Raw genomic sequence first — 26840 nt, forward strand, 5'->3', positions numbered from 1 at the left:
GTGCTTCCACATACACAGCCTGATGACCATTATGGGTATCCACTGGCATGACAGTATCACAAATCTGGAAGTCCTCAAAAGGGCATTTTATACACATGGAGGACTCCAAACTTCCCAAGCAGCTCTCCCTACCGCCTTACTCTGACTTCTTGCCCCTTCCTGTCCAGTTCTGCTGAAGGGCCTCGGCCCGAAACGTTGACTATTTATTCCCATCCATAGATGCTGTTTGACCTGCTGAGCTCCTCCAGTAAACTGTGTGTATTCCCTAAGCAGCCGCCCTAAGGCCAGTCATCACGGAAAGCAGAAACCATGGTAGACCTCATAAGAGGAATAAAGACTGTGTGAAAGCCAGCTTTGGTTAGAGCGGACATGCTTCCCAGCATCTGGAACATAGAGCACGAGACAGAACTGGTTGTTGTGCCTTGGTTAAACTTCCTCACAGCAACTTAGAAGACGGTCATCACGTGGAGACTGCCTGACGAAAGAGGAAAGCAGCAGCAACAGCCGTGTCTATGGAATCAGGACAACTCCCTTGTCCCCACTGTGAACATCTATGCTGTTCAACAATTGGCTTCTACAGTCACCACCAAACACACATCAGATGAGCTGCACAAACACAATCATCGTTGTCAAATTCGATGGACAAGGGATTTACTGGGATTTATTGTTCAGATTTCTCATTGCCATCGTAAGCCAAGTGGAAGTGCTCCTTTGCACATGTCTTTAAGTTACTTGTGGGACCAAAGAGGCTGGGCAAATTGCATCTCCTCACACAGCTGCTCAGGGATCCTATGCACGTAACTTCATGGCCCTTGCTTGCTCTGAGGGTGCCTGTTTTGCAGTGTGTGAGTCCGTGACTGCACCCACATCCAGGAAGCCGTAGAGAATGTGATCAATAGAGTGCCTGTCCATTCTTAGTGGCACCACTGCAGGCAATGTTCTAGCTCTTTCAGGTAAATTACCAGTTACCTGTTTAATTCTTCTGGATATTGCCAATTGGAGAATTGTGGATAAATGTCAGCCCCCTCCGATACAAGAAGCTGGAGTATGGTTCACCTCACCTGCTCTTTGCATTCAGCCCCATGCCAGTTCCACTACTGCACCGAGAACAGAAGTCTTGCAGACTTTGTAACCACATGTGATGCCTAAGCCCAAGACAGATTCTGAAGGCCCACCCTCAGACCCTCTTGATGATCTTTTTCTATTTCATCCTGTCAAGTCTTTTTCAGAGTCCTGAGTGTCTCTGATAATTCATAAAACAAAAAAACATTTACTTCAATAAGTTAAAAACTCATTTCATATCTTATTAAGAACATTAAATACATTAAAAACTTGGAAATATTGGGGTTAACCAAGATAAAAGGAATGTCTTGCCTGTGTTATTCTCTTCAAATAGGATTATTAACCCCACTCAAATGAAGGCACCAACCACATATGAGTGATGCTGAGGAACTATTAACAAAATATGCCAGGCCTTTCAGAATATCAGAACTGAGCACTGCCCTCGGACTCAAAGGCTCCAGCATCCTACCTGTCAGAGTGTATTTATTATTTTCACATTGGAGTACAGAGGTATGAAAGTCAGAAACAGCCAGCTGGTGTCTCTATTTATGAACTATCATTACCATCTAACCTATTGTGCTCTCATCTTGTGCTTTGTAGTTCAAAAGTTGAGAAGTCAAGTAAATTCATACTGGAAATTATATCTTTAAAAAAATGTTGGAATTGTATTCTTTGTAAGCAATTACCATATGTGCATAACAAGATTTTGTAAAATCTGTAAATCTGAAAACAGGAACAAAACAATAGATACACTTACTAGATCAGGAAGCATTTGCAGAGAGAGAAACGGAGTTAATATTTCAGGTTAATGACGTTCCATAAAATCTGTGTGTTGCAAATAATCTTTCCTTTCACCAGGGAATTGCACAGAACCGGCCTAGCCTGTCCAAATTGTGTGCAGAATGTAGCTAAACAGAATTAACTTTCTGATTAATTTTCATTTAAACCCAGACATCCCACCTCTCCCAGAAGTTCCTGGAGTCTCCCGCATATTGAGAGCAGCTCCTTGATGCCCAGAAATTATATACAATCTCCTGGAAATTGATTTTTTTGAGAGGGAGAGGGAGAAGGAGAGCGAGCATCTTGATTGGTCTCTCTTTGTGCTATGTAGACCTATCAGTTTTCTCGGGGCAGGCTTTACAGTCGACCTCAAAAATAATGTCAGTGTTGCTCGCTGCACTGTTTGCAACAGTGACTCTTCTATTGCCCATGGTGGGTTAAAATGTAAAAGACATGTCGAGGTGAGTTTAACAGGTGTCATTTGTTCATTAGCATAGCTAACATTGTTTAAACTAACTGGCTAGCTGCTAAGGAGCTACACTATTGATGTCCTACGTGATGAGGCCAAACCCCATGTAGACTTGCTTAAAGTTGTAATAGAATAAACATGATAATACAATATAATATAAGTACATATTTTAATGTCACATTTTCTGCATGTACCCAACTTGGTTTATAGATTAGACAAAATCACTAAACAAAGTATTACATACACCTTTGGGGGTCGACCGGGGGGGGGGGGGTGGATATGGGGCTGCGGAGGGTGGGGGTGCTACCTCCCTGAAATGAGTTTTTGCAGGGTGGAATGTCTGTAAACCCCTATCGAAAATTAATTTGGACGATGCCCTGTAAAGAATCAAACAATGGGATTCAGAAGTAAAGTTTGTATGTATAATGGACACTGTACTAACTTGTGAAATTTGATAAGAATTCTAACTTCGAGAATTAAATGGGGTCTGATAACAAATGACAGACATTTTAAGCTGGGATTCCATGGCAAGTGATTGATGTGCTTGAATGGTGATTTCTGGTGGTAATGGAATAACTCAGAGGTTCATCCCTCAAGTCACGGCAGCCATTCAGGAGATCTCTGCAGTAGTCAAGGACATTCATGTGGCGCATTCTAGGATGATGCGTTTTGCTTTTCTTACCTTCTCTGTCTTGCTATTATTAGCAATTTTTTTCCCACAGCATTTGGTGATTGTGTATCAAATATTAGAACTGACACTGAAAATGATGGCGACCTTCCATTTCTATTCTGCTTTCTTCAAGCTTCACTGCTTGTATTTCTATCCTCCACATGACTGTTTGAAGGAACAAAGTCTCATCACCACATGGCTCTGTCCCTGCAGCAAACCTGACTGACAATGTATAGACAAGCAGATTCCTGATTTACAGCTGAGCACTCATCATGTCTGGATGCTGGAGACATATGAGGCTGGCAGCAACGTGTTACTTTCCACTGACAAAAAGATGAATAGCGAATTAGATGGATTTTCTGTTACTCATTATTTTTAATAGACTTAATTCTGGGAAAGTATTTCAGGAACAACACTAGCTTAGGTTGAGAGGGTCTGTCTGTTCACACTTTTGGACAAAATCTGAGAGGAAAATCTATCTAGTACACAAATAGTAGGCCATTGCTGTAGGCAATAATTGCCAGCATTCACTTTGGGCTGTGTTCAATAATATCCCAGCACAGCAAATAATTTCAAATGTGTTCATATCTGGGTGCTGTGTACTATTTAAGGTAAACTGCTGCTTTGGGTTAGATAATAAACCAGTTTCTAATACATGGTGTTAAATGTTCTCATTAAGCCCATAAGCTGTAAGAGCAGAAGTAGGCCATTTGGCCCATCGAGCCTGCTCCATCATTAAATCATGGTTGACCCGTTTCCCTCTCAGCCCCAGTCTCCTGCCTTCTCCTCGAAACTCTTCATGCCCCGATTAATCAAGAATCTATCAACCTCTGCCTTAGGTATACTCAATGACTTGACCTCCAGAGCCAACTGTGGCAAAGAATTCCCTACATTCACCACTCTCTGACTAAAGAAATTCCTCCTCATCTCCATTCTAAATGAAACATCTCTCTATTCTGAAGATGTAATCTCTGATCCTAGACTCCCCCACCATAGGAAACATCCTCTCCACATCCACTCCACAGAGGCCTTTCAACACTCTAACATTTCAATCTTGAAACATAGGTTTCAATGAGATCCCCCTCATTCTTCTGAATTCCAGTGAGTACAGGCCCAAAGCCATCAAACGCTCCTCGTATGATAAGCCTTTCAATCCCAGAATCAATTTCGGAGCCTCCTTTGAACCTTCTAGAAAGTCAGCACATCCTTTCTCAGCTAAGGGGCCTAAAACCACTCACAATACTCCAAGTGCATTTATAAAGCCTCAACATTACATCCTTGCTTTTACATTCTAATCCTCTTGAAATGAATGCTAACATTACATTTGACTTCCTCACCACTGACTCAACCGACAAGTTTCCCTTTAGGGAATCCTACACAAGGATTCACAAGTCCTTTTTTACCTCAGATTTTTGGATTTTCTCTCCATGTAGAAAATAGTCTATGCTTTTATTTCTTCTATATAAATGTAAAACCATACACTTCCTGACACCGTATTCCATCTGCTCCTCTTTAATCTGTCTAAGTCCTTCTGCAGTCTCTCTGCTTCTTCACAATACCCACCCCTCCACCTATCTTCATATCATTCGCAGACTTGACCAGAAAGCCAAAACTTTCATCATCCAAATCATTGACATATAACACAAAAAAGAAGGAGCCCCAACACAGATCCCTGTGGAAAACCACTAGTCACCGGCAGCCAACCAGGGAAGGTTTATTCCCACTCTTTTCCTCCTGCCAATCAGCCAATGCTCTATCCATGCTAATATATTTACTGTAAGACCATGGGCTGTTAACTTGTTTAGCAGCCTCATATGCAGCACCTAGTAAAATGCCTTCCGAAAATCCAAGTACACGACACCCACCAATTCTCCTTTGTCTAACGTGCTTGTTATTTCTTCAAACAATTCCAACAGACTTGTCAGGCAAGATTTTCTCTTAAGGAAACCAAGCTACTTTGGCCTATTTTATTATGTGCCTCCAAGCAGCCCAGAACCACATCCATAATAATCAACTCCAACATCTTCTCAACCAGAGGTCTATAATTTCCTTTCTTCTGCCTCTCTCCCTTCTTGAAGAGTGGAGTGACATTTGCAATTTTCCAGTCCTCCAGAACCTTGCCAGAATGAATTGATCATTATTAATGTCTCCACAATCTTTTCAGTCACCCCTTTCCAGAACCCTGGGGTGTGCACCATCTGGTCCAGGTGACTTATCTACCTTCAGACCTTGCTGTTTCCTGAGCACCTTCTCTCTGGTAATGGCAACTTCACTCACTTCTGACCTCCAACAATCTCAAAATTCCAGCATATTGCCAGTGTCTTCCACTGTAAAGACTGATGCAAAATACTTATTTAGTTTGTCTGCCATTTCCTTGTCTCCCATTAGTACCTCTCAGCATCATTTTCCAGTGGTTCGATATCTAATCTAGACACTCTTTTACACTTTATATATCTGAAGACACTTTTCTCATTGGTTCCTAGTGCCAAACTGCTTTCAAACTGAAAACTTCCCTCTAGCAATATTATTAGAACTTCTGCAGAGTTAATGCTGAACTACTATTTGTAAATGCTCTTCAGCATGAATACTTTCACTCAATTTAAAAGATGAATAACAACTTTAATGCTCTAAAGATCATATATTTCTTCTAATCTGAAGTATTAACTTAAAGGATTTGTAGTTCTTTGAACAATGTAATATTTGAGCTATAATATTGTTCCTATTGTTCTGCAGGAAGTTGGAAGCATCATTGGAAAGGTTAGTGCAGTTATTTTTAATTCTCTATCTTTCAGTTTTCAACATGTCTGAAGAAGGTTGCAGTCACTATATGAACATTTATTTTTCCCTTTATAGAAAGGAGAGACGGTGAAAAAGATGAGGGAGGAGGTAAGTTGAAGCTTGTTGCTCTTCAAAAGAAAACCAAGTTTTTTTGTGGTATTTGAACAATAACTTATTTTGATTCGTAGACTAGTGCAAGAATCAACATTTCAGAGGGATCTTGTCCAGAGCGCATTGTAACAATAACAGGCCCAACAGATACCATTTTCAAGGCCTTTTCGATGATAGCAAATAAATTTGAAGAGGTAAGCAAGCATGCGTTTTACGTTCAATTTTGAAATAAATAGTTTACTCATTTTTAAGATTTTGGGCGCTGCTGAGGCTTAGCAACATTTGTTTATTGCTAGCTGCCCTGTGAGAAAGTGGTAATCAGTCACCACCTTGTACTGCTGTTGTCCTTCTGGTGAAGGTGCTCCAGCATTCTCACTGGGGAGTGGTTCAGGATTTGGAGCTGTGATGATGAAAGGAATGAGATAGATTTCCATTTCAGGATGGTGTGCAACTTGGGATTGTTCATTAGATTGGCAGGAGAAATAGTCAGAAGTAAAAAAAAATGATTTTACTTAGTAGATCAATTCTCTACTCATGGTGGTAATGATATACGTGACTTAGTTGGTCTTGGGATAATTGGAGATAAATTATCCATCTCTTGTATAGCATTTTGACTTAATTTTGATTTATAGATATCAGAAACTGATGAATACAAAGCAGCAGACTGTGATACCAGTGCAGTCTCCAAAATGCCATTGCTTGCCAAGCCTAAGACGGCTGACAAATGGTGAATGGTGTGGAAAAAGTGCCAGGAAACAGCCAGCCCTCCATGCACCTTAACTCTTAGGGCACAGTCAGCCCTGAGTTCACTTTAACTCATTGTTGGTCACTGTCCTCAGGAGAAGAGAATTTTATGCTTTCTACATTATACCAATGAATAAATTTATTAACAAAGGCTTTACTGACATGTACTAATGAATTTAGACATTACTGTTGTGTATTGCTAAATACTAACTGCTTTTTATAAACTTGAGGCAAAGTTACATTTTCTATTGAATGTTTATAAAAAAAAGCTTAGTTTCATTGATATGTGCGAATAATAATATGCACCAACGGGTGTTCATAGTACAAAGAACTATCTTATTAACAAAATCAACAATAATATTTAAGCATGTTCTACACAAAAAAAGAATTACCTAATTATTACAGACAGAGTTTAAAAATATTAGGTTGCACATGATCTTGAATTGGATTGAATGAGTCAATATTTTGCAGCATCCATTCCATGAATTAAAGCCATTCATTGTTTCTAAAAGGCCTTGTGCTTGTGGGTGCTTGTATTATTGGAACTGCCATTAAGGTTTATAAAAGTGGTGTCCACAAACTGCCTAATTATGCCTTACCATTCAGCTTAATTCTACCTTTTCAGTCTGATGCTTGTTGTTGAGGTTTGAGTATGTCGCGAAACAAAAGCTTTATACAGTTATTTTCAAAAGTAACACATTTGAACTGCGTTTTTGCTTTTTTTCTTCCTACTTTCATTGTTAAATATCAAAAATGAAATACTGCCAAATTTTTCTAATTGCAATTACAAATTAGTTAGGCTTCTTAACTAAAATTATTGAGTGGGAATTCATTTTAAAGGTGAGCAGCACACCTGCCTTGGCTATGGATTTGGTGCTCAGACATGTCATCAAACAAGTCCTAGACTTTTGTGGAACTACTGCAAATACAAAAAGTTCTAAGTGGCAGATGCCAGCATTTCTATCACTTTGCAAATCACTGGACTCCATATGGAGTTAGTAGTTAAGATCAGCTAAGTTAAGAGTGTATAATGTGTCAATAGCAAGGTTGTGGGGCATGCTCAGCAGGGTACATTAACTACCCTTAACTGCAGGGTTGTCAGTTTGTTTCAGCAGACAAGAAAAATTCCCTTTATTCCACCCATCCCTGTAGATGGAACAAACTCACATAGAGTCTATGGTTTCAAAGTTCACCATATACAACCCTGAGTTTCATTTTATTCTGGGCATACTCAGTAAGTCCATAATAGAATAATAACTATTATAGAATCAATGAAAAGCTGCACCAACTTGGGTGTTCAACCGGTGGGCAAAAGTCAACAAATTGTGCAAATACAAAAAGAAAGTAATAAGCAATAAATATCGAGAATATGAGACAAAGCATCCTTAAAAGAGAGTCAGTAGGTTGTGGGAACATTTCAATGTTGGGGCAAGTAAAGTTGAGTGAAGTTTATCTGCTTTGGTTCAAAAGCCTGATGGTTAAGGGGTAATAACCTTTCCTGAACCTGGTGGTGTGAGTCCTGAGAATCCTCTACCTTCTTCCTGATAGCAGTAGTGAGAAGACAACATGTACTGGGTGGTGGGGGGGGGGGGTCACTGGTGATCAATGCTGCTTTCCTGCAACATCATTTTGTGTAGATGAGCTTTTTGTGATAGACTGGGCCATATCCACTACTTTTTGTAGAATTTTCCATTCAAGGGCATTGGTACTTCCATATCAGGCTGTGATGCAGCCAGTCAATATACTCTCCACTATGCATCTGTAGAAGTTTGTCAAAGTTTTAGTGTCATGCCAAATCTCCGCATACTCCTAAGGAAGTAGAGGCGCTCCCATGCTTTGTTCGTAATTACACTTATATGCTGGGCCCAGGACAGGTCTTCCAAAATAATAACACAAAGAAATTTAAAGTTGCTAACTCTCTCTACCTCTGATCTTCCAATGAGGACTTGGCTCATGGACTTCTAGTTTCCTCTTCCTGAATTCAATGTTCAGCCCCTTGGTCTTGCTGACATTGAGTACCATTACAGCGAACTTCCTCTTTATTCCAAACTGACATCAACAGGGGATTCACTCATTCTGGAATGAATGCTTCCTGATCCAAAGTTTTCCTTATTCTTGTACTATTTCTTATCTACTTTTCCTCCCACTATCTCTAGCTCACATGTACTGTGTCTATATAAGCCTTTTGCAGTGTCAAGCTTCAGCACCTACAGTATGTGCTACATGAGCTATCAAGCACAATTGCTTCATCTGTTATGTGAGCCAGGCGCAATTTGCACTTTACTTTATGAGTATGATGGCAAGCTTTTGTCCTGGAGTTTATGAAATAGTTGTTAGCCTGCTAACCAGGCATAAGTTCACTATAGTTCACTTCACCCTGTGGTTTGTGGTTCAAGTTGGTTTTTCTCTGCCTGGCACCAAACCTGCAGAGTTCCCATTTATCTCTCTGCTCCACAGTCATCACCCTGATCTCTGCTATAGTACTACAGAACTATTTCACCATTCCCTAATGCAATCCCTCTTCCCCATTCTCTCTGCTCCTAAACCAACTTGTTACTCTCTCTTCTGGGTTCTGATGAAGGGTCTTGGACCTGAAACGTTAAATATTGCTTTTATATCGATGTTGCCTGACCTGCTGAGTGTTCCCAATAATTTGATTTTATTTCAAATTTTCTGCACCCATAGTTCTTTTTTTTAACTTTTATTTTGCCTTCTTGTAGCCATGTGTGTTTAATGGTTATCAAATCATAGCCACTTGCCAATAGTGATTTATGGTGTTGGTTCATTGATTTTATTTGAGTTGCTATGTGCATTTAGATACAGACATCTTACTTTTGTCATTTTAACTCCTTTGCAAATACTAATATCATCTGCCAGTATATAATACCCCCATTTGCTTCTTTTCACACCCTCCTCTTTCACTTATGCTTTTCCTCTTTTTCCAACAATGCCCATATCCTGAACATAAATGAATAAATGAATAAACAAATGCATTGGGACCATTGGGACTCCTGTCATGTGTTTTTGGAAATACATTGCAAAAATTGATTTCTTCTTTATACACAATACAAATGGTTTGGAAGCTATTGGTATGTGAGTCTGCTATTAAGAAAATATATCTTCATTTAAATTCAATAATGTGTTGTAATCATCTTGCCCCTGTGTTTCAACTTTTTAAATAATGTGTTACTTTTCCACATATATACCGTGGCCCAAGTTTCAGAGGAAACGTTGGCATTTCCCAATGTAACTCAAGCAGCTTTGAGATATACATGAAAACTTGGATGTTCCAAAGTTGTGGTCAGCTGCTCAACATTATTTCTCTGACTGAACTCTAATTTTCAATTCTATTCGGATCACTGGGGTGCCCAGGGCATTGTAAATTTAGATTCTTTTATAATTGCTTGAGTGTTTTTGTGTCTTGGTTCTTTTTAAGTTTTTAATTGAATTCTTACAGTTTTTGAATCTTTCTGAGCATTGCAAACATTTAGGTTATTTTGTAAAAATGTGATAGTTTTGAGCAAGCTGAAGGCTTAGCAAAGCTGGTTGTCAATAATTTTTTTCACCTTTGTTATGGTCCTGCCTCATTTTGATCACCCCATATAATGCAGTTGATCTTCAGGAAGCTTGTCTCCTAGTGAGCCTTGCCCGTGATAGGATACAAACTCAGCTTCCTCATCTTCTGTAGCTTGAATTGTGAACTTTATTCAGAAATTATTGGATCCCTGCTGACTACAAATTCTAGCCCGCTGACTCTCTGCCATTTGTATCAATTCTGTGAGTATTCATATTTTATAAAATACAGAATGCGCTTCTGTCATCGTTCCTGGCAGCTGTATTTGGTGTAATCCCAGATATTCTGAATAGAAGATTAGATTTAAATGGAATGATAAATCCATTACTAATTCTAACTGACGTTTTTAATCACAGGATGTAAATGCTTCAATGACAAGTAGTCCAGTGGCCAGCAAACCACCTGTGACATTACGCCTGGTTGTTCCAGCAAGCCAATGTGGCTCTCTCATAGGCAAAGGTGGTTCAAAGATCAAAGAAATACGTGAGGTAATGCCTCAGAAACATATACTCAATAGCCACTTTATTAGGTACACCTGAACACCTGCCCGCTAATGGAAGTATCTAATCAGCCAATTACGTGGCAGCACCTCAATGCAGAAAAGCATGCAGATATGGTCAAGAGGTTCAGTGATTGGAATGGGGAAGAAATGTAATCAAAGTGACGTAGGAATGGCTTGAGTATCTCAGAAACTGCTGATCTCCTGGGATTTTTACGTACAACAGTCTCTAGAGTTTTACAGAGAATGTTGCAAATGACCAAAAATAAAATCAACACGAGAAAATTTGCAGATGCTGGAATTTCAAGCAACACACATAAAAGTTGCTGGTGAACGCAGCAGGCCAGGCAGCATCTCTAGGAAGAGATACAGTCGACGTTTAGGGCCGAGACCCTTCGTCAGGACTAACTGAAAGAAGAGCTAGTAAGAGATTTGAAAGTGGGAGGGGGAAGGGGAGATCCAAAATGGTAGGAGAAGACAGGAGGGGGGGAAATGGAGCCAAGAGCTGGACAGTTGATTGGCAAAAGGGATATGAGAGGATCATGGGACAGGAGGCCTAGGGAGAAAGAAAGAGTGAGGGGGGAAGGCCAGAGAATGGGCAAGGGGTATAGTGAGAGAGACAGAGGGAGAAAAAGGAGAGAGAGAAAAAGAATGTGTGTATATAAATAAATAAATAACGGATGGGGTACGAAGGGGAGGTGGGGCATTAGCGGAAGTTTGAGAAGTCAATGTTCATGCCATCAGGTTGGAGGCTACCCAGACGGAATATAAGGTGTTGTTCCTCCAACCTGAGTGTGGCTTCATCTTGGCAGTAGAGGAGGCCGTGGATAGACATATCAGAATGGGAATGGGACGTGGAATTAAAATGTGTGGCCACTGGGAGATCCTGCTTTCTCTGGCGGACCGAGCGTAGGTGTTCAGCGAAACAATCTCCCAGTCTGCGTCGGGTCTTGCCAATATATAGAAGGCCACATCGGGAGCACCAGATGCAGTATATCACCCCAGCCGACTCACAGGTGAAGTGTCCCCTCACCTGGAAGGACTGACTGGGGCCCTGAATGGTGGTGAGGGAGGAAGTGTAAGGGCATGTGTAGCACTTGTTCCGCTTACAAGGATAAGTGCCAGGAGGGAGATTGGTGGGGAGGGATGGGGGGGAACTAATGGACAAGGGAGTCGCGTAGGGAGAGATCCTTGCAGAAGGCAGAGAGAGGAGGAAGGGAAAGATGTGCTTAGTGGTGGGATCCTGTTGGAGTTGGCGGAATTTATGAAGAATTATATGTTGGACCCAGAGACTGGTGGGGTGGTAGGTGAGGATAAGGGGAACCCTATTCCTAGTGGGGTGGCGGGAGGATGGAGTGAGAGCAGATGTACGAGAAATGGGGGAGATGCGTTTAAGAGCAGAGTTGATAGTGGAGGAAGGGAAGCCCCTTTCTTTAAAAAAGGAGGACATCTCCTTCGTCCTGGAATGAAAAGCCTCATTCTGAGAGCAGATGCGGCGGAGACGGAGGAATTGAGAGAAGGGGATGGCATTTTTGCAAGAGGCAGGGTGAGAAGAGGAATAGTCCAGATAGCTGTGAGAGTCAGTAGGCTTATAGTAGACATCAGTAGATAAGCTGTCTCCAGAGATAGAGACAGAAAGATCTTGAAAGGGAAGGGAGGTGTCGGAAATGGACCAGGTAAACTTGAGGGCAGGGTGAAAGATGGAGGCAAAGTTAATGAAGTCAACAAGCTCAGCGTGCGTGCAGGAAGCAGCGCCAATGCAGTCGTCGATGTAGCAAAGGAGAAGTGGGGGACGGATACCAGGATAGTTTTGGAACATAGACTGTTCCATAAAGCCAACAAAAAGGCAAGCATAGCTGGAACCCATACGGGTGCCCATGGCTACATCTTTAGTTTGGAGGAAGTGGGAGGAGCCAAAGGAGAAATTATTAAGAGTATTGACTAATTCCGCTAGATGGAGCAGAGTGGTGGTAGAGGGGAACTGGTTAGGTCTGGAATCCAAAAAGAAGCAGAGAGCTTTGAGACTTTCCTGACGGGGGATGGAAGTATATAGAGACTGGACATCTATGGTGAAAATAAAGCAGTGGGGGCCAGGGAACTTAAAATCATTGAAAAGTTTCAAAGCATGAGAAGTGTCACGAACATAGGTAGGAAGGGATTGAACAAGGGGGGATAAAACAGTATCGAGGTATGCAGAAGTGAGTTTGGTGGGGCAGGAGCAAGCTGAGACAATAGGTCCACCTGGACAGGCATTTTTTTGGATCTTGGGTAGGAAGTAGAAACGGGAAGTGCGGGGTGTGGGAAATAGAAGGTTGGTGGCAGTGGATGGGAGATCCCCTGAGCGGATAAAGTCGGTGATGGTGTGGGAGACAATGGCCTGGTGCTCCTTAGTGGGGTCATGATCGAGGGGTAAGTAAGAGGAGGAAGGTTGAAGATGGGAGAAGGGGTCATTGGTGGGGGTGGGAGAGTCCTTGCTGAAGAAGTAGGCTCGAAGACGGAGCCGGCAGAAGAAGAGTTCAGCGTCATGGCAAACGCGGAACTCGCTGAGGTGTGGGCGAAGGGGGACAAAGGTGAGGCCCTTACTGAGGACAGAGCGTACCCCACTCCAACCCTCCCCTCTCCACTGACACCCCCAGCCTCCCCCCTTCCCCCTCTGATCCGAGCTTTCAAGACACCAGCCTTGAACTCCATGCCGGGTCTTCATGTGCTGCTATTGACGCTGAACTCTTCTTCCGCCGGCTCCGTCTTCGAACCTACTTCTTCTGCAAGGACTCTCCCACCCCCACTGATGACCCCTTCTCCCGTCTTCAACCCTCCTCCTCTTCATGGACACCCCGCTCTGGTCTTCTGCCCGCTCTGGATCTCTTTATTGCTAACTGCCGACGGGACATCAACCGTCTCGACTTCACCACACCTTGTTCCCATTCCAACCTCACTCCTTCCGAACGTTCTGCTCTCCATTCCCTCCGCACCAATCCTAACCTTACTATAAAACCCGCCGATAAGAGGGGTGCTGATGTGGTCTGGCACACTGACCTCTACCTTGCCAAGGCACAGTGACAACTCGCAGATACCTCCTCTTATTTACCCCTCAATCATGACCCCACTAAGGAGTACCAGGCCATTGTCTCCCATACCATCACCAACTTTATCTGCTCAGGGGAGCTCCCATCCGCTGCTACCAACCATATAGTTCCCACACCCCGCAACTTCCCGTTTCGACCTCCTACCCAAGATCCACAAACCTGCCTGTCCAGGTAGGCCCATTGTCTCACTTGCTCCTGCCCCACCAAACTCATTTCTGTATACCTCGACACTGTTTTATCCCAGCTTGTTCAATCCCTTCCTACCTATGTTCGTGACACTTCTCACGCTCTGAAACGTTTCGATGATTTTAAGTTCCCTGGACCCCACCGCTTTATTTTCACCATGGATGTCCAGTTCTTATATACTTCCATCCCCCATCAGGAAGGTCTCAAAGCCCTCCGCTTCTGTTTGGATTTCCCTCTACCACCACTCTGCTCCATCTAGCGGAATTAGTCATTACTGTTAATAATTTTTCCTTTGGCTCCTCCCACTCTCTCCAAACTAAAGGTGTAGCCATGAGCACCCATATGGATCCCAGCTATCCCTGCCTTTTTGTTGGCTTTGTGGAACAATCCATGTTCCAAACCTGTTCTGGTATCTGTCCCCCACTTTTCCTTTGCTATATCGACGACTGCATTGGCGCTGCTTCCTGCACGCATGCAGAGCTGGTTGACTTCATTAACTTTACCTCCAACTTTCACCCTGCCCTCAAGTTTACCTGGTCCATTTCCAACACCTCCCTCCCTTTTCTAGATCCTTCTGTCTTTATCTCTGGAGACAACTTATCTACTGATGTCTACTGTGAGTCTACTGACTCTCACAGCTATCTGGACTATTTCTCTTCTCACCCTGCCTCTTGCAAAAATGCCATCCCCTTCTTGCAATTCCTGAAAAGGATGAGGCTTTTCATTCCAGGACGAAGGAGATGTCCTCCCTTTTTAAAGAAAGTGGCTTCCCTTCCTCCACCATCAACTTTGCTCTCAAATGCATCTCCCCCATTTCACACACATCTGCTCTCACTCCATCCTCCCGCCACCCCACTAGGAATAGGGTTCCCCTTGTCCTCACCTACCACCCCACCAGCCTCCAGGTCCAACATATAGTTCTCTGTAACTTCCGCCACCTCCGATGGGATCCCACCACTAAGCACATCTTTCCCTCCCCCCCCCCGCTTTCCGCAGGGATCGCTCCCTACGCAACTCCCTTGTCCATTCGTTCCCCCCCATCCCACCCCACCGATCTCCCTCCTGGCGATTATCCTTGTAAGCAGAACAAGTGCTATGCATGCCCTTACACTTCCTCCCTTACCACCATTCAGGGCCCCAGACAATCCTTCCAGGTAAGGCGACACTTCACCTGTGAGTCGGCTGGGGTGATATACTGCGTCCGGTGTTCCCGATATGGCCTTCTATATATTGGCGAGACCCAACGCAGACTGGGAGATCGTTTCGCTGAACACCTACGCTCTGTCCGCCAGAGAAAGCAGGATCTCATAGTGGCCACACATTTTAATTCCACATCCGATTCCCATTCTGACATGTCTATCCACGGCCTCCTCTACTGTAAAGATGAAGCCACACTCAGGTTGGAGGAACAACACCTTATATTCCGTCTGGGTAGCCTCCAACCTGATGGCATGAACATTGACTTCTCAAACTTCCACTAATGCCCCACCTCCCCCTCATACCCCATCTGATATTTATTTATTTATATACACACATTCTTTTTCTCTCTCTTCTTTTTCTCCCTCTGTCCCTCTGACTATACCCCTTGACCATCCTCTGGGTTCCCCCCCTCCCCCTTGTCTTTCTCCCCGGACCTCCTGTCCCATGATCCTCTCATATCCCTTTTGCCAATCACCTGTCCAGCTCTTGGCTCCATCCCTCCCCCTCCTGTCTTCTCCTATCATTTTGGATCTCCCCCTCCCCCTCCCAACTTTCAAATCTCTTACTCACTCTTCCTTCAGTTAGTCCTGACGAAGGGTCTCGGCCTGAAACGTCGACTGTACCCCTTCCTAGAGATGCTGCCTGGCCTGCTGCGTTCACCAGCAACTTTGATGTGTGTTAAAAAAAAACATAATGTGAGTGGCAGTTCTGTGGATGAAAACTCCTTGTTAATGAGGGAGGTCAGAGGAGATTGGCCAGACTGGTTCAAGCTGAAACGAAGGTGACAATAATTCAAATAACCATAGTATAAGAGGTACCTAATAAAGTGGCCACTGAGTGTATGTACCTTTATCCAAATACAGGGGAAGAAAGTGGATACATCTTATTGTTTGATGACTATATTGTGATTTACAACAATCTGAACAAAATTTAAATCTGTTCATCTCTATTCTGACAACAGAAATTTTAATTTGTTGTTCCCAGCTGCATGGCAAATGACTATGTGTTACCACTTCCTCTCATCTTTCCAAGCACATTTCATACACATACGTTTCCACTCCGCCTCTTGCAGTAGGATGTAGCGATCATAACCGGGGAATCAGCTGGCAGCTGGCCACCCTCGCACATCAGGTAGCAGCAACACATTCATGTCTGGCAGTACATGTGGCCTACTGAAGAGTACCATTTAAAGACTGAACCCTGACAATAGTCAGCAGAAGGATGAGTCAGCAGATGCTGAGTATTGAGCCATAAATGATCAATAAAAATGAATTGACAATTCAGAGATAGTGGTGTACACTGAAAGCATGCATGGATGATCTAATGTTGCATCCAATGTCCACTGTTACATGTGATTACTACAATTAAGGAGGGATACAATTTCCAGTACTGGCTTCAATTAACTTATTTGATCTTCAAGGTTTTTTGCATTGATTTATGGTGGACATTGCACTCGTGTACCATTACTGGGCATTGTGTTCAACATACAAGTGCGTCACTCTTTGTGCAAATACAAAGCCCAACCAAGTTAATTTACGTCACTGTTGTCTTCCCATGACTCATCTGGTCTTTCTATAAATTCCACACATGCGCTTAGGATCTTTAATTTGAGTGACATCAAATCTATACACGCTTGCTGCTGAAAGGACAAACTCTGATTGTGGTCATTGAGGAAATAAAGGTGAATAGTGATGCTGGACTGTTTTATATTAGACACAATATTGCAACCTTTATATTACATTACACGTTGTTGAATCTTGCAGACTACAATGATATTAGTAATTTAGGTAAACTGATCTATGTGCAGATTTTAGTCACGCATATTTATGATATCCTTAGTGTAGTTATATTATGCTTACATTCCTGACTTTACTCACTCCAGTGAAATTTAAAATTCATTTTTTCTCTATTGCATTATCACTAAAGCACACTTACAATCCCAGAAATTCTAATTTTAACTCGCAAAGTTTTACAGAATTATTCTTAAATCAAAAAGAATGATTGTGATTTAAGGTAAGATAAGGACGATTGAACATTTATTGTATACTTAGATGCATTTGGAACATTCTTCATGTTAAAATTTCTGAATGTCAAAATACTGAATTAATTCATGCTAGATGTTTAGAAAGTACTTCTTATGTAGTATGTAATTATAAATTGAAGTTGTCATTTAACTCCTTATTGTATGAATTAATGCATTAATTCACTTCTGTTTATAGACCACAGGTGCCCAGGTGCAGGTAGCAGGTGATATGCTTCCAAACTCCACAGAGCGGACAGTTACTATTTCTGGCACTCCAGATGCGATCGTTCAATGTGTAAAACAGATCTGTGTGGTGATGCTTGAGGTATGACATTTAGAGAAATGTGAAACCTTCCTTTAGCTTTCCTTTAGCTTTGAACTTTGCATTCACGAACTTGAATAGCAATTATACAAGTATTAATATTATCAGTGATAAAAGTCAACTACTTTCAGCTCATGTAACTAACGTAGAAGATGGATTTGTTAAATCCTAAAATTTGTTATCATTACTCATGATGATAGTTAATGCTTTCAACTGTTTTATGAGACTAGTTACAAAAGCAAGAAAAATACCTTTCTACTTAGTAAGAAGATATATAAGTAAAATATTCTTCTATTGCTTTATGTTCCTTCTCTTTAGTCCCCACCCAAAGGTGCCACCATTCCCTATCGCCCAAAGCCTGCCTCTGCACCCGTCATATTTGCAGGTGGCCAGGTAAGAGCAGAGAACATTTTGACTTCTGCAGGAAACCACAGCATCTTGGCCCACCATCAGCCACCACCTGTTAGTTTTTCAAATTTTTTCTGTCTTCTGTCTTGTATTAAGTACTAAATTAGAATTTTAGTATGCCTATATCTTATTGGTGCAGGGGAAGACTAATAACTTAATTTCTGCTGAAAATTCTATTTTTAAAGTATTTTTCTTAATGCTACAACCATTTTAATTTGTTTGTTTGTTCTAACATAGTGAATGAAGTGGCTTTAATGTTATCAGTGAATTTATGGATTCTCCCTTTATATTACTGGCATTTATATTATTATTGGCAATATTAGTCTTTCCTTACCAGAAATAATGGCTGTTAGATCACAGAATTAAGAAAACAAGATGCATGTTTTATTATCTTTTTTAATTTTTGCATTTTAAATATAACTATTTTTCTAAGTAGCATGTGTTCTATTTTGTGGAATTGATTGCCCTTATATGTTGGATATGCAGTATTTCATTAACTGTCAACTCCAATATTTCAATGAATAAATGTGTGGCATATGTTCTAAACAAGCAGCAAAGTAGTTAGCAATTGACATTTACATTATTGCCTCTGTGTTAAAAGAACGTATTGAGTTTTCACCTTACAAATTTTAACAGTTGTCAATTTTCTAAAACAGTATTTTCTTAAGTGGGTATGTATCATGCAGAGCAGGGAAATTCTACACTCAGTTCTAGATCTGCAATGAATTTGGAAGAAGATGGCGCCAGTGAACAACGTGACCAAGGTGAAATCCTCCGAGATGGTTCCTGAAACAACTACTTTTCTGTCTTCCTTTACTTTCAAATGTGGTTCTGCTACTGTTGGAGCCTGTGATCTACATTTTGGTAGTATGTTTTTGGGCCGATTGAGCGATCTGGTGCTTTGTTCTCTCTGAGGATATTCTTTGAGGCATGCAGCCTCAAGGCCAAGAAGCCCGGAGATGGGGTGTTAGCCCAAGATTGACTTCCATTTCTTGCTAAGAAAGATTGAAATCATCAAGGCGAGTGTAGAAGGCGAAGGGGGTCTAGCAGCCTCTCATTCACTGCTGCCAGAGGAAGGTTTCTGTGTGTAATGGTCTCTCCCTCGGCGCTGTCGGAGAATGATGCCAGAATTCTGGGTCCTGGGCAAGGTTTAGTTGACATGGTTTGGAGATTGGACGCTGTAGTTCACGTTATGATGTGTTTCTGATTTCTGGTTACTTCTTTTTGTTTGTTGCCGTTTTGAGTGATTTTGAATCGGGCGGCCTGCAGGTATTGAACACTGAGCTGAATTGAATACGCCTGGACTCTTTTGATTTTATATTTTATGTTCTGTATTTTTCACTCTTCTTTTTGTTGCCGTTTGCATGATTTGTTTTTATTTTGCGCGTGGGGAGGGGTTTGATGTATTTCTTTCAACAGGTTCTGTGTTTTTTTTTGTTTCGTGGTTGACTGTGGAGAAGACGAATCTCAGGGTTGTATACTGCTTACATACCTTGATAACAAATGTACTTTAAATCTTTGAGTTCTCTGGATGGATACAATTGCTCTCAGTATCCTCAAGCTGAAAAGAAAGATAATTCCTGTTTGCATGGACTTCAGATTAAGGAGGAGAGTTTTAGCCTGAGATTCCTCCCAGTTGAAAGCTGCTTTTTCATCAGGAATCCCTTGGGAATGAGAACTCGGGATTTATGGGTTTTAAGGTGGCTAATGAAGCTGGGCGGGAAATGCCAACTCTTTCACAGATGGAGCAGGAGGCAGCTGGCTGAGTTTGTAAGGTGGTGCCCTCATTCTGTTGCTTATTCAGGCTTCTGTGCTCACTCGATGTATGGCCTTGAGAGTCGCCATACCCCTTCTCTACTTTGAGAAATCAGGGACCAGCTTCCAAGGTGTCAATGGGAATTTGCACATCTTCAAAGAAACATATTATTGGATTATTTTTCTCTCTCTATCTGGTAATCTCTTCCCGTGATAGATCTTGGATGAGAACATGCTTTTCGCGATTATGGTGCCTGGCGTGGGAACAATGTGACCTGCCCAACGTAGTCAACTGAGAGTAACCTGCACCTGTGTTGGGAGAAGCACTGACATTAGTTTGCTTATTCTTCCAGTAAATTTGGAGGCAGGTGCTCCAGCATTGCCAACCCCAATCGTACAGAATATATTGTAATTCATGGGAACAAGGAACAGGAAAACAAAAGGAGATTGGTGCAAATATCTGCAAAGTTTGACTGAACTCTTCCCTATCCCAAAGAACAAGCTTATTCCATTAAGATAATTATTTTTAATTGCTTTAAAATTAAACTGTAGTCGTTTAGTTTTAAATCAGCTTATTATTTTGTATTTGGTTTTTATTGTTTTTCATTTTTGTGTTTTTTTTAAGTGCATAGATAAGTTTAATTGTACATTTTAACCTCTTGTTTTAGGCATACACAGTTCAGGGACAGTATGCAATTCCTCATCCAGACGTGAGTTCTGTGCACTAAAATCATTGCCCTCTTACTTATTTGTACTGGGCAGCATTTACTTTCTGTTTTCAACAAGTAGATGACAGTTTTCTCTGGTCTTTTCTTTGTGTAGTGTGGTAATAATATTGTGTGTTAACTATTTGAAGTTTACTTTTATAATATATATGTTTGTTAGAAAGTACGTTGGCCCAGATACAAATCATTGACTCTTGTATGATAATATATCAGGCTTAGTTAATCATTCAAATGTAAATCATATTTAAGATTTAACAATAGTTTTTAATGTAAAGCAGTAGAAATGTCATTAAATTTGCTCTTTAATAATATAAACTGATTATTTTAAGCTATGTATTTAAGTTAACTGATTCTGTTTTTGTCTAAGAAATACGGTTTCTGTATTCTGATATAATTCCATTTGATTGGTTAGCTCTAATTTCCCATCCTGCCCTGCAGTTGACCAAGCTTCACCAGTTGGCTATGCAGCATACCCCTTTTACTCCCCTTGGGCAGACCACCCCTGGTTTCCCTGGTACGTACCCTTGACACCCTGGGGATGTCCTTTCTCAAAGCAACTTTATCTCCCATGGTCATTATATCAATTAAATGTGGTCAATGACAAGCTTTCCTGTTGTCACATACGTATAAGCTGTGACTAATTTTATAATCACCCTTGTAATAAGTTCTATCATTAATAGTTATCCATTGCTGTCTTGTACCTTTGTTAAGAGCTTCTTGTTTTTTTTAAAAAAAACAAGTGTAGCATCATTTGAATGTAATGTTTCTGTTATTTCTTCCAATGTTTCTGAATTATGTCTTGTTTAATGTGTTCCCTAAATTTAATTTTGTCCTAGTATTAAGAACTTATGTAATAACAAAACTTTGATATTCTCATTAACATACATCTGTTGCATGTTACATGAAAAGGTTGTGTATGCTATAGGCAGAAATAATTTAAGCCTACTGAACAGTTTTTCTCTTTACTTGTTCTGTTTAATTTCCTTTTAGGGTATGACTGTTTGAATTTGTGCTTCTATCAAAATAGTTTCCGTTCTAATTCTTAACATTAACACTTGCTGTCCCCCTCATCATTCTTACTTTCAATCTCCTTTCGTAGAGTTTCCTTTTACCCCTTCAAATTATACCCTTGTCAGATATATTATTTATCCTTTTCACCTGAAACGCCATCTGGTAGTTTTATATCTGTCTTCTTTCTTTACACATTCTCTGTACGTCATTTATCCTCCCGCATCTAGAATTCTTCTTTTTGTTTGAACCTTTGTTATTATTCTATAATAGTGTTTTTATTTCTAAAATCCTTTGTAGCTTTTTCTTTCAATCTCTATCACTTATTCTTTGTTGTTGCTTCTCTCTATCAGTGCTTTAAATCCTTTAAGGAGTCCTTGTTTTTAGATGTCTGCCAAGCGGGTGGTTATAATAGATTTCCTTTGTTGTCCTACCAACAGGACTGGATGCTACAGCTCAGAGCAGTTCCCACGAGCTTACTGTTCCAAATGATGTAAGTGCTCCTAAATCATCTACACTGTAACTTCTTGTGCCTTCTTTTGCCAATTATTAAATTTATAGATTCTTCACTGTAAATAATAACAACCTGCAAACATGTTACCTGTTGTTGCAGTACATTAAAAAAAATTAAAATGGTGAAAAAGCAACCAACTGTTCTTATCAATTTAACCCTACATTTTATATGAACATTATTTTTTAAATTCAAATTTATACTTCCTTGATAGCCTTTAGTATTTTGACATGTTTGTTTAGACAAGACTAGATGCAATTGGAGACATGCACAACAGTCAGTGACAAGGCTGGAAAACAAGCTAAACTGATAACAGCACAATTGTATAACACGATTGTATACATACACATGTGACTGGCTCCTGCTGAGTTTGTCAGCATTCACAATCAGCTGCTTAAATGGCCTTAAGTCCTGGAAATCGATGCATGTGTTTTGAAGCATGGAAGTCCAGGATTTGCTGAAAGGCTTTATGGTGGGGATCTTCCTGTCAGACCTGATGCAGGATTTAAGATGTATTGTCATTCGGGGGCAAATCAAATCAGTGGATCGCGAGGTAAAGGAAAACAGCTTTTGTTTAAATATTTGCAATAGTTTAATGTTTAATTATTTTAAATTTTATGTGTTACTTTAACTTTATTCTTAAATTACAAAAGAATAATTTTAAGTTTTAAATATTCCAGTGACAAAACCTATCAATCAGCTGCTTCAAATATTGCCCACACCAGTCAGCTTTTTTTTGAAATTTTGAAGAAAATATAGATACTTGCTCTTCTATAAAAGAAGTATGTTTTGTTTATAAACCCTAGGTAAACTCCCAAACAAAATACAAATGCCTGAACTTTTATAAATATTTTATAAATTCTCTCTTAACTTGGGAGTGTATTAAATTGGAGCAGGACAAATTACCAGAGCATTAGGAAGGAACTCGGATAGTTAATTAGGAGCAGCTGTTTTTGGGCAAGTCCACATTTGACATTTGGAGGATGTTTAAAGATCAACTGCACAGAAGGAAGAACAGGGATGGCAAGATAAGTGAACCTTGGATGTTGACAGAGGTGATGAATTTAGTCAAGGAGGAAAAGGAAAAATATGTAAAGCTTAGGAAGCTAGAATCAAACAGAGCACTTTAGGATTAAAAAGAAGACAAAAAGATTTAAGAATTAGAAAAGCTGGGAGGGGCCATGAAGAACCTTTGTCAAGTAGGATTAAAGAGAATCTCAAGGCATTCTATGCATACGTCAAGAGCTAGAGGATAATTAGGATAGGACCACTCAAGGGTAAAGGGGGCTTTACATTTGCGTGGATGCAGGGTGTGAGGGTGAATTCCTGAATGAGTACGTTACATCAGTATTTACCAAGGAGAAGGATGTGGAGGATAGGGTGATCAGTATTGAGTGAATTGATATACTAGAGCATTTTGAGGTGAAAGAGGTGGTAGTGTTGGTTCTCTGAAGAGCACTAAGGTGGATAAGTCCCCAGGGCCTAATGGAAGTTGGTTGGGGGCGGGGGGAAGAGAATTATTGGAGTGGGAAGGGCCCTTTTCAAGAAATGGTAATCGTGAACTATTCAGAATGTAATTTAACACATGAAACAGTTAATCCGGGGATAAAGGTGCTATCTTAGTTTTGTCTAATCTTCAATAAAACCAATTGCTTTGTGCATTAATCTTCACAGTCTGAACTAGAGGCTAACATTTTATTATTTAGTAAGTTAGAACCCTGTCCTTCAATTGTCAGTTCAAAACTATGCATTTTGAATTTGGAAACAGCTTTTTGATGTGTATTGATTTAATAGTAGCTTCAAATCAATATCAATTTATATATTGTCTTCTTCAGATCCATTTGACGGATAACAATGTATTTCTATTTTTCTTCTACAACAGTTAATAGGATGTATTATTGGCAGACAAGGGAGCAAAATAAATGAAATTAGACAGATGTCAGGAGCACAAATCAAAATTGCAAATGCAACAGAAGGTTCCACAGAGCGACAGATCACCATCACAGGATCTCCTGCCAATATTAGCCTGGCACAGTACCTTATAAATGCAAGGTAGGTCTGCTTTGTATTGTTCTTTAAAATGTCAAAGAAGAACACGTCACATGCTGATGTAAGAAGTTGTGCCTTAATTATTGCAGACAAAAAGAACTCCAATCTCACATTGGGAATACTCTAAGAAATTCTGGGGTAATATTCATTTCATAAATACATTTTAAAAAAAATCATAACTTTAGATTGAATAGATTGTTTAAAATAAATTCAGGCTTAATCCTCAGTAACAGTAAAAACATTTCAGTTGTTAGGAAGAATTTTAATAATGAATCTATACATATCAAAGCTTCAGAAGTTGTGGTGAGGTAGCAGTTACCAATGCTACACAGCTGATGTTATTTCTTCTGGTACTTTGGAGCTACACCATCACATAGTAACTAGTGACTTAGCCAGGAGCATTTCACTGTAACCCTGGTGTGAAACCTCCCTAACAGTAAGATTTCCTGATTTCCTAGGAAATGGTGGTACCGTAAAAAGTGCCAGCATGATTCAGGCTGGTTTCCTAGGCCAGAACTGAGAAAAATAATCTTTAGAGTTAAGAACATGATGAACTAAAAAGGCACAATTTTAAATCAAATTAGGGAATAATACCAAAATATTATCACTAACCAGTAAACTAATGATGATTGTAGTTTTCCAGTTGACACAAACTATTATTGAATTTATTACTTGGATTGTGCCTTTGCAAGAGCAAATTGTAACTGTGGAAATAGCGTAATTGTTTTGATTTTGTATGGTTCTGTTATGACGTAGTTCATGAGATCACAGTATTTGAAAATGCTACACTTGCAACTCCACTGAGAAGAACCGAGTATGTGGAACTTTGTATTTCTGCTCCACTGTGTGTTCATCTTTAGACAAGTCTGTTACAAAGAATTCAACTTCAGCTAAAATTCAATTAGCAAACTCAGGTTTAACATGCAATGTACCCATTAAAGTATAAAAAATTAATATCTTCTGAAAAGTCAACAGTCCTCAAAAAGTGCTAAGTTTATTACAGAGATTGTCATAACCAAAATCTATATATAATGTCCAATTTGTAAACACAGGAAACCAACAACATTATGCCATTATATCAATCAAACAAATATTTAACTTCTTTGGGTCTTATGCAATAAAATGCAGCAACCTTTCTGTAGATGAAATGCCTTCTCTCTGAGCCTGGTGCAACATCCTGCCACTGGTTCAGTGTAGCTCTCCCCAGAGTCTAGCACATTAGTGTCCACTGTGTTTCATATTCCTCAGCTGCCATTATACAGAAAAAAACTTTGGAAACAGATATGCATTTAACTGCATCTCTGGAAGACATCTGCCACTTCTGAAAATTAAACGTTTTATTGAAAATGATAGCAAAAATAGAAGTCTAATAAATTTGGATGAATGGTTTGAACCCATTGATTTTATCACATTTGTAAAACTAGCTGTCACACTCCGCTTGTTAATTGTGAGTTGTACTTTGACACATAGCTTCTGTTTACACCAGAGGTTGGTCTCAGCAAATTTAATATTGTTTATTTTTAAACCACTGGATTGAAGTAGTAGTAACCAAATAATTTTGTTAGGCCATGATTCTTCTTCAGTTTTGTGATAGCTTCTTTGGATGTTAGAGTGAAGCAGAAGAGCCTTCAGTGTGCAATTGTCCATTTAAATTAAAAGTGAACCAAAGTTACAACTAATAGTGCTAGTTTATATCAAGGCTGAAGATGCAGTCAACAGCTGAGTTACCTATGGTCAGTAGAATATTGGAAAAGGAGACAAAATATAATAGCGTGTAATATCTCCATGATAAAAAATTTTTATACCATTGACATTAAGAATTATTACATTCTTCTTAATAAATTATTAAATTATTTCACTTTCTAATAAGAATTGTAATGAAGGAAAATAAAAGTAAAAAAATATATAGTTTGTTCCCTTTCTGATTAGCTAAACCAAGATATTTTTCATTGAATTATAGAAATGTTCAAACTTAATTCTTGGAAATTGATAATATTCAGATTTTGCTTCTGTTTTGTATTTTCATCCAAGTTAATTTCAGGCTGAGGTTAACAAGTATTTGTTTCAGATCCCTGTTTCAAATCTATGCCCACTCCATTGAGGTAGATGAGGGAAGAGATCACCTGATCAATAGTTGATCTCAACACACTGGGAGGGAAGAGAATTGGTGGAATTTCTTCCAATAAGTGAGATTGTTAACAGTGATATCTTGCATGTGTACCTGCACTGAGTGTCCAACAATGTCCCCTGTGTTTGATCAACCTATAAAGTCACTAAATAAATGATGATCGTTTGGAAGGGACATTGGATACAAACCACTACTTTCAGAAGTCTTTTCTAGCAGACAGTAAATAATTTTTTAAAAAATGAGCAACTAGCGAGGAAATACAATTGGATGAAACATATTGTGGGGATTTAAAATCTTATGAGTGGGATGGATTGGAAGTATTTTTTCTATAAACAGAATGCATCAGAAATCTTGTACCACCTCATCAAATTCCATCTTTAAGTTCACTGCAAAGGGACTTGAAAGAGCAAACTGAGAATCTCAATCCAGTAATTCCTTGATTTATGAAAGTTTGATACATGACTTTTACTGGAACAGCATTGACTTTTGGGTACATTCCTTTAATTTAAATAGTTTTTTAATTGATATGATGAATAGTACACCAGTCTCTCCATGTAGGAGTACACTGGACCAAAAAGTCCACTATGCATTCCACACAGCCTTTTTGCTTTTCTAAATTCCCCATTTTTCATGAAGGCAGCTTGTCCATAAATAAATTACTGTACACTAGATTCTCATCAGCAACAATATTAGCAGGTATTTTGGGCGTTAGATTGGTGTGCTTGGATTTCGTGATGTTTCTAAAACTTTCC

General features: G+C 40.0%; 1 protein-coding gene across 5 annotated transcripts in view; it reads left to right on the forward strand.

Moving 5' to 3' along the window:
- Positions 1–26840, forward strand: part of LOC140195356 (poly(rC)-binding protein 3) — a 189486-nt gene that overhangs the window by 143039 nt on the left and 19607 nt on the right. For 2 of the 5 annotated variants that reach the window (XM_072253535.1, XM_072253534.1), the window contains exons 3-12: positions 5715–5738; positions 5835–5867; positions 5948–6064; positions 10545–10676; positions 17379–17507; positions 17823–17966; positions 20336–20377; positions 20831–20906; positions 21841–21893; positions 23794–23963. In XM_072253535.1, the coding sequence (XP_072109636.1) occupies positions 5715–5738; positions 5835–5867; positions 5948–6064; positions 10545–10676; positions 17379–17507; positions 17823–17966; positions 20336–20377; positions 20831–20906; positions 21841–21893; positions 23794–23963 (920 nt within the window). The other 3 variants (XM_072253536.1, XM_072253537.1, XM_072253539.1) reach the window with 3 other exon arrangements.

Source organism: Mobula birostris, chromosome 3, assembly GCF_030028105.1.
Source record: "Mobula birostris isolate sMobBir1 chromosome 3, sMobBir1.hap1, whole genome shotgun sequence".
In the NCBI taxonomy this organism is placed as follows: Eukaryota; Metazoa; Chordata; class Chondrichthyes; order Myliobatiformes; family Myliobatidae; genus Mobula; species Mobula birostris.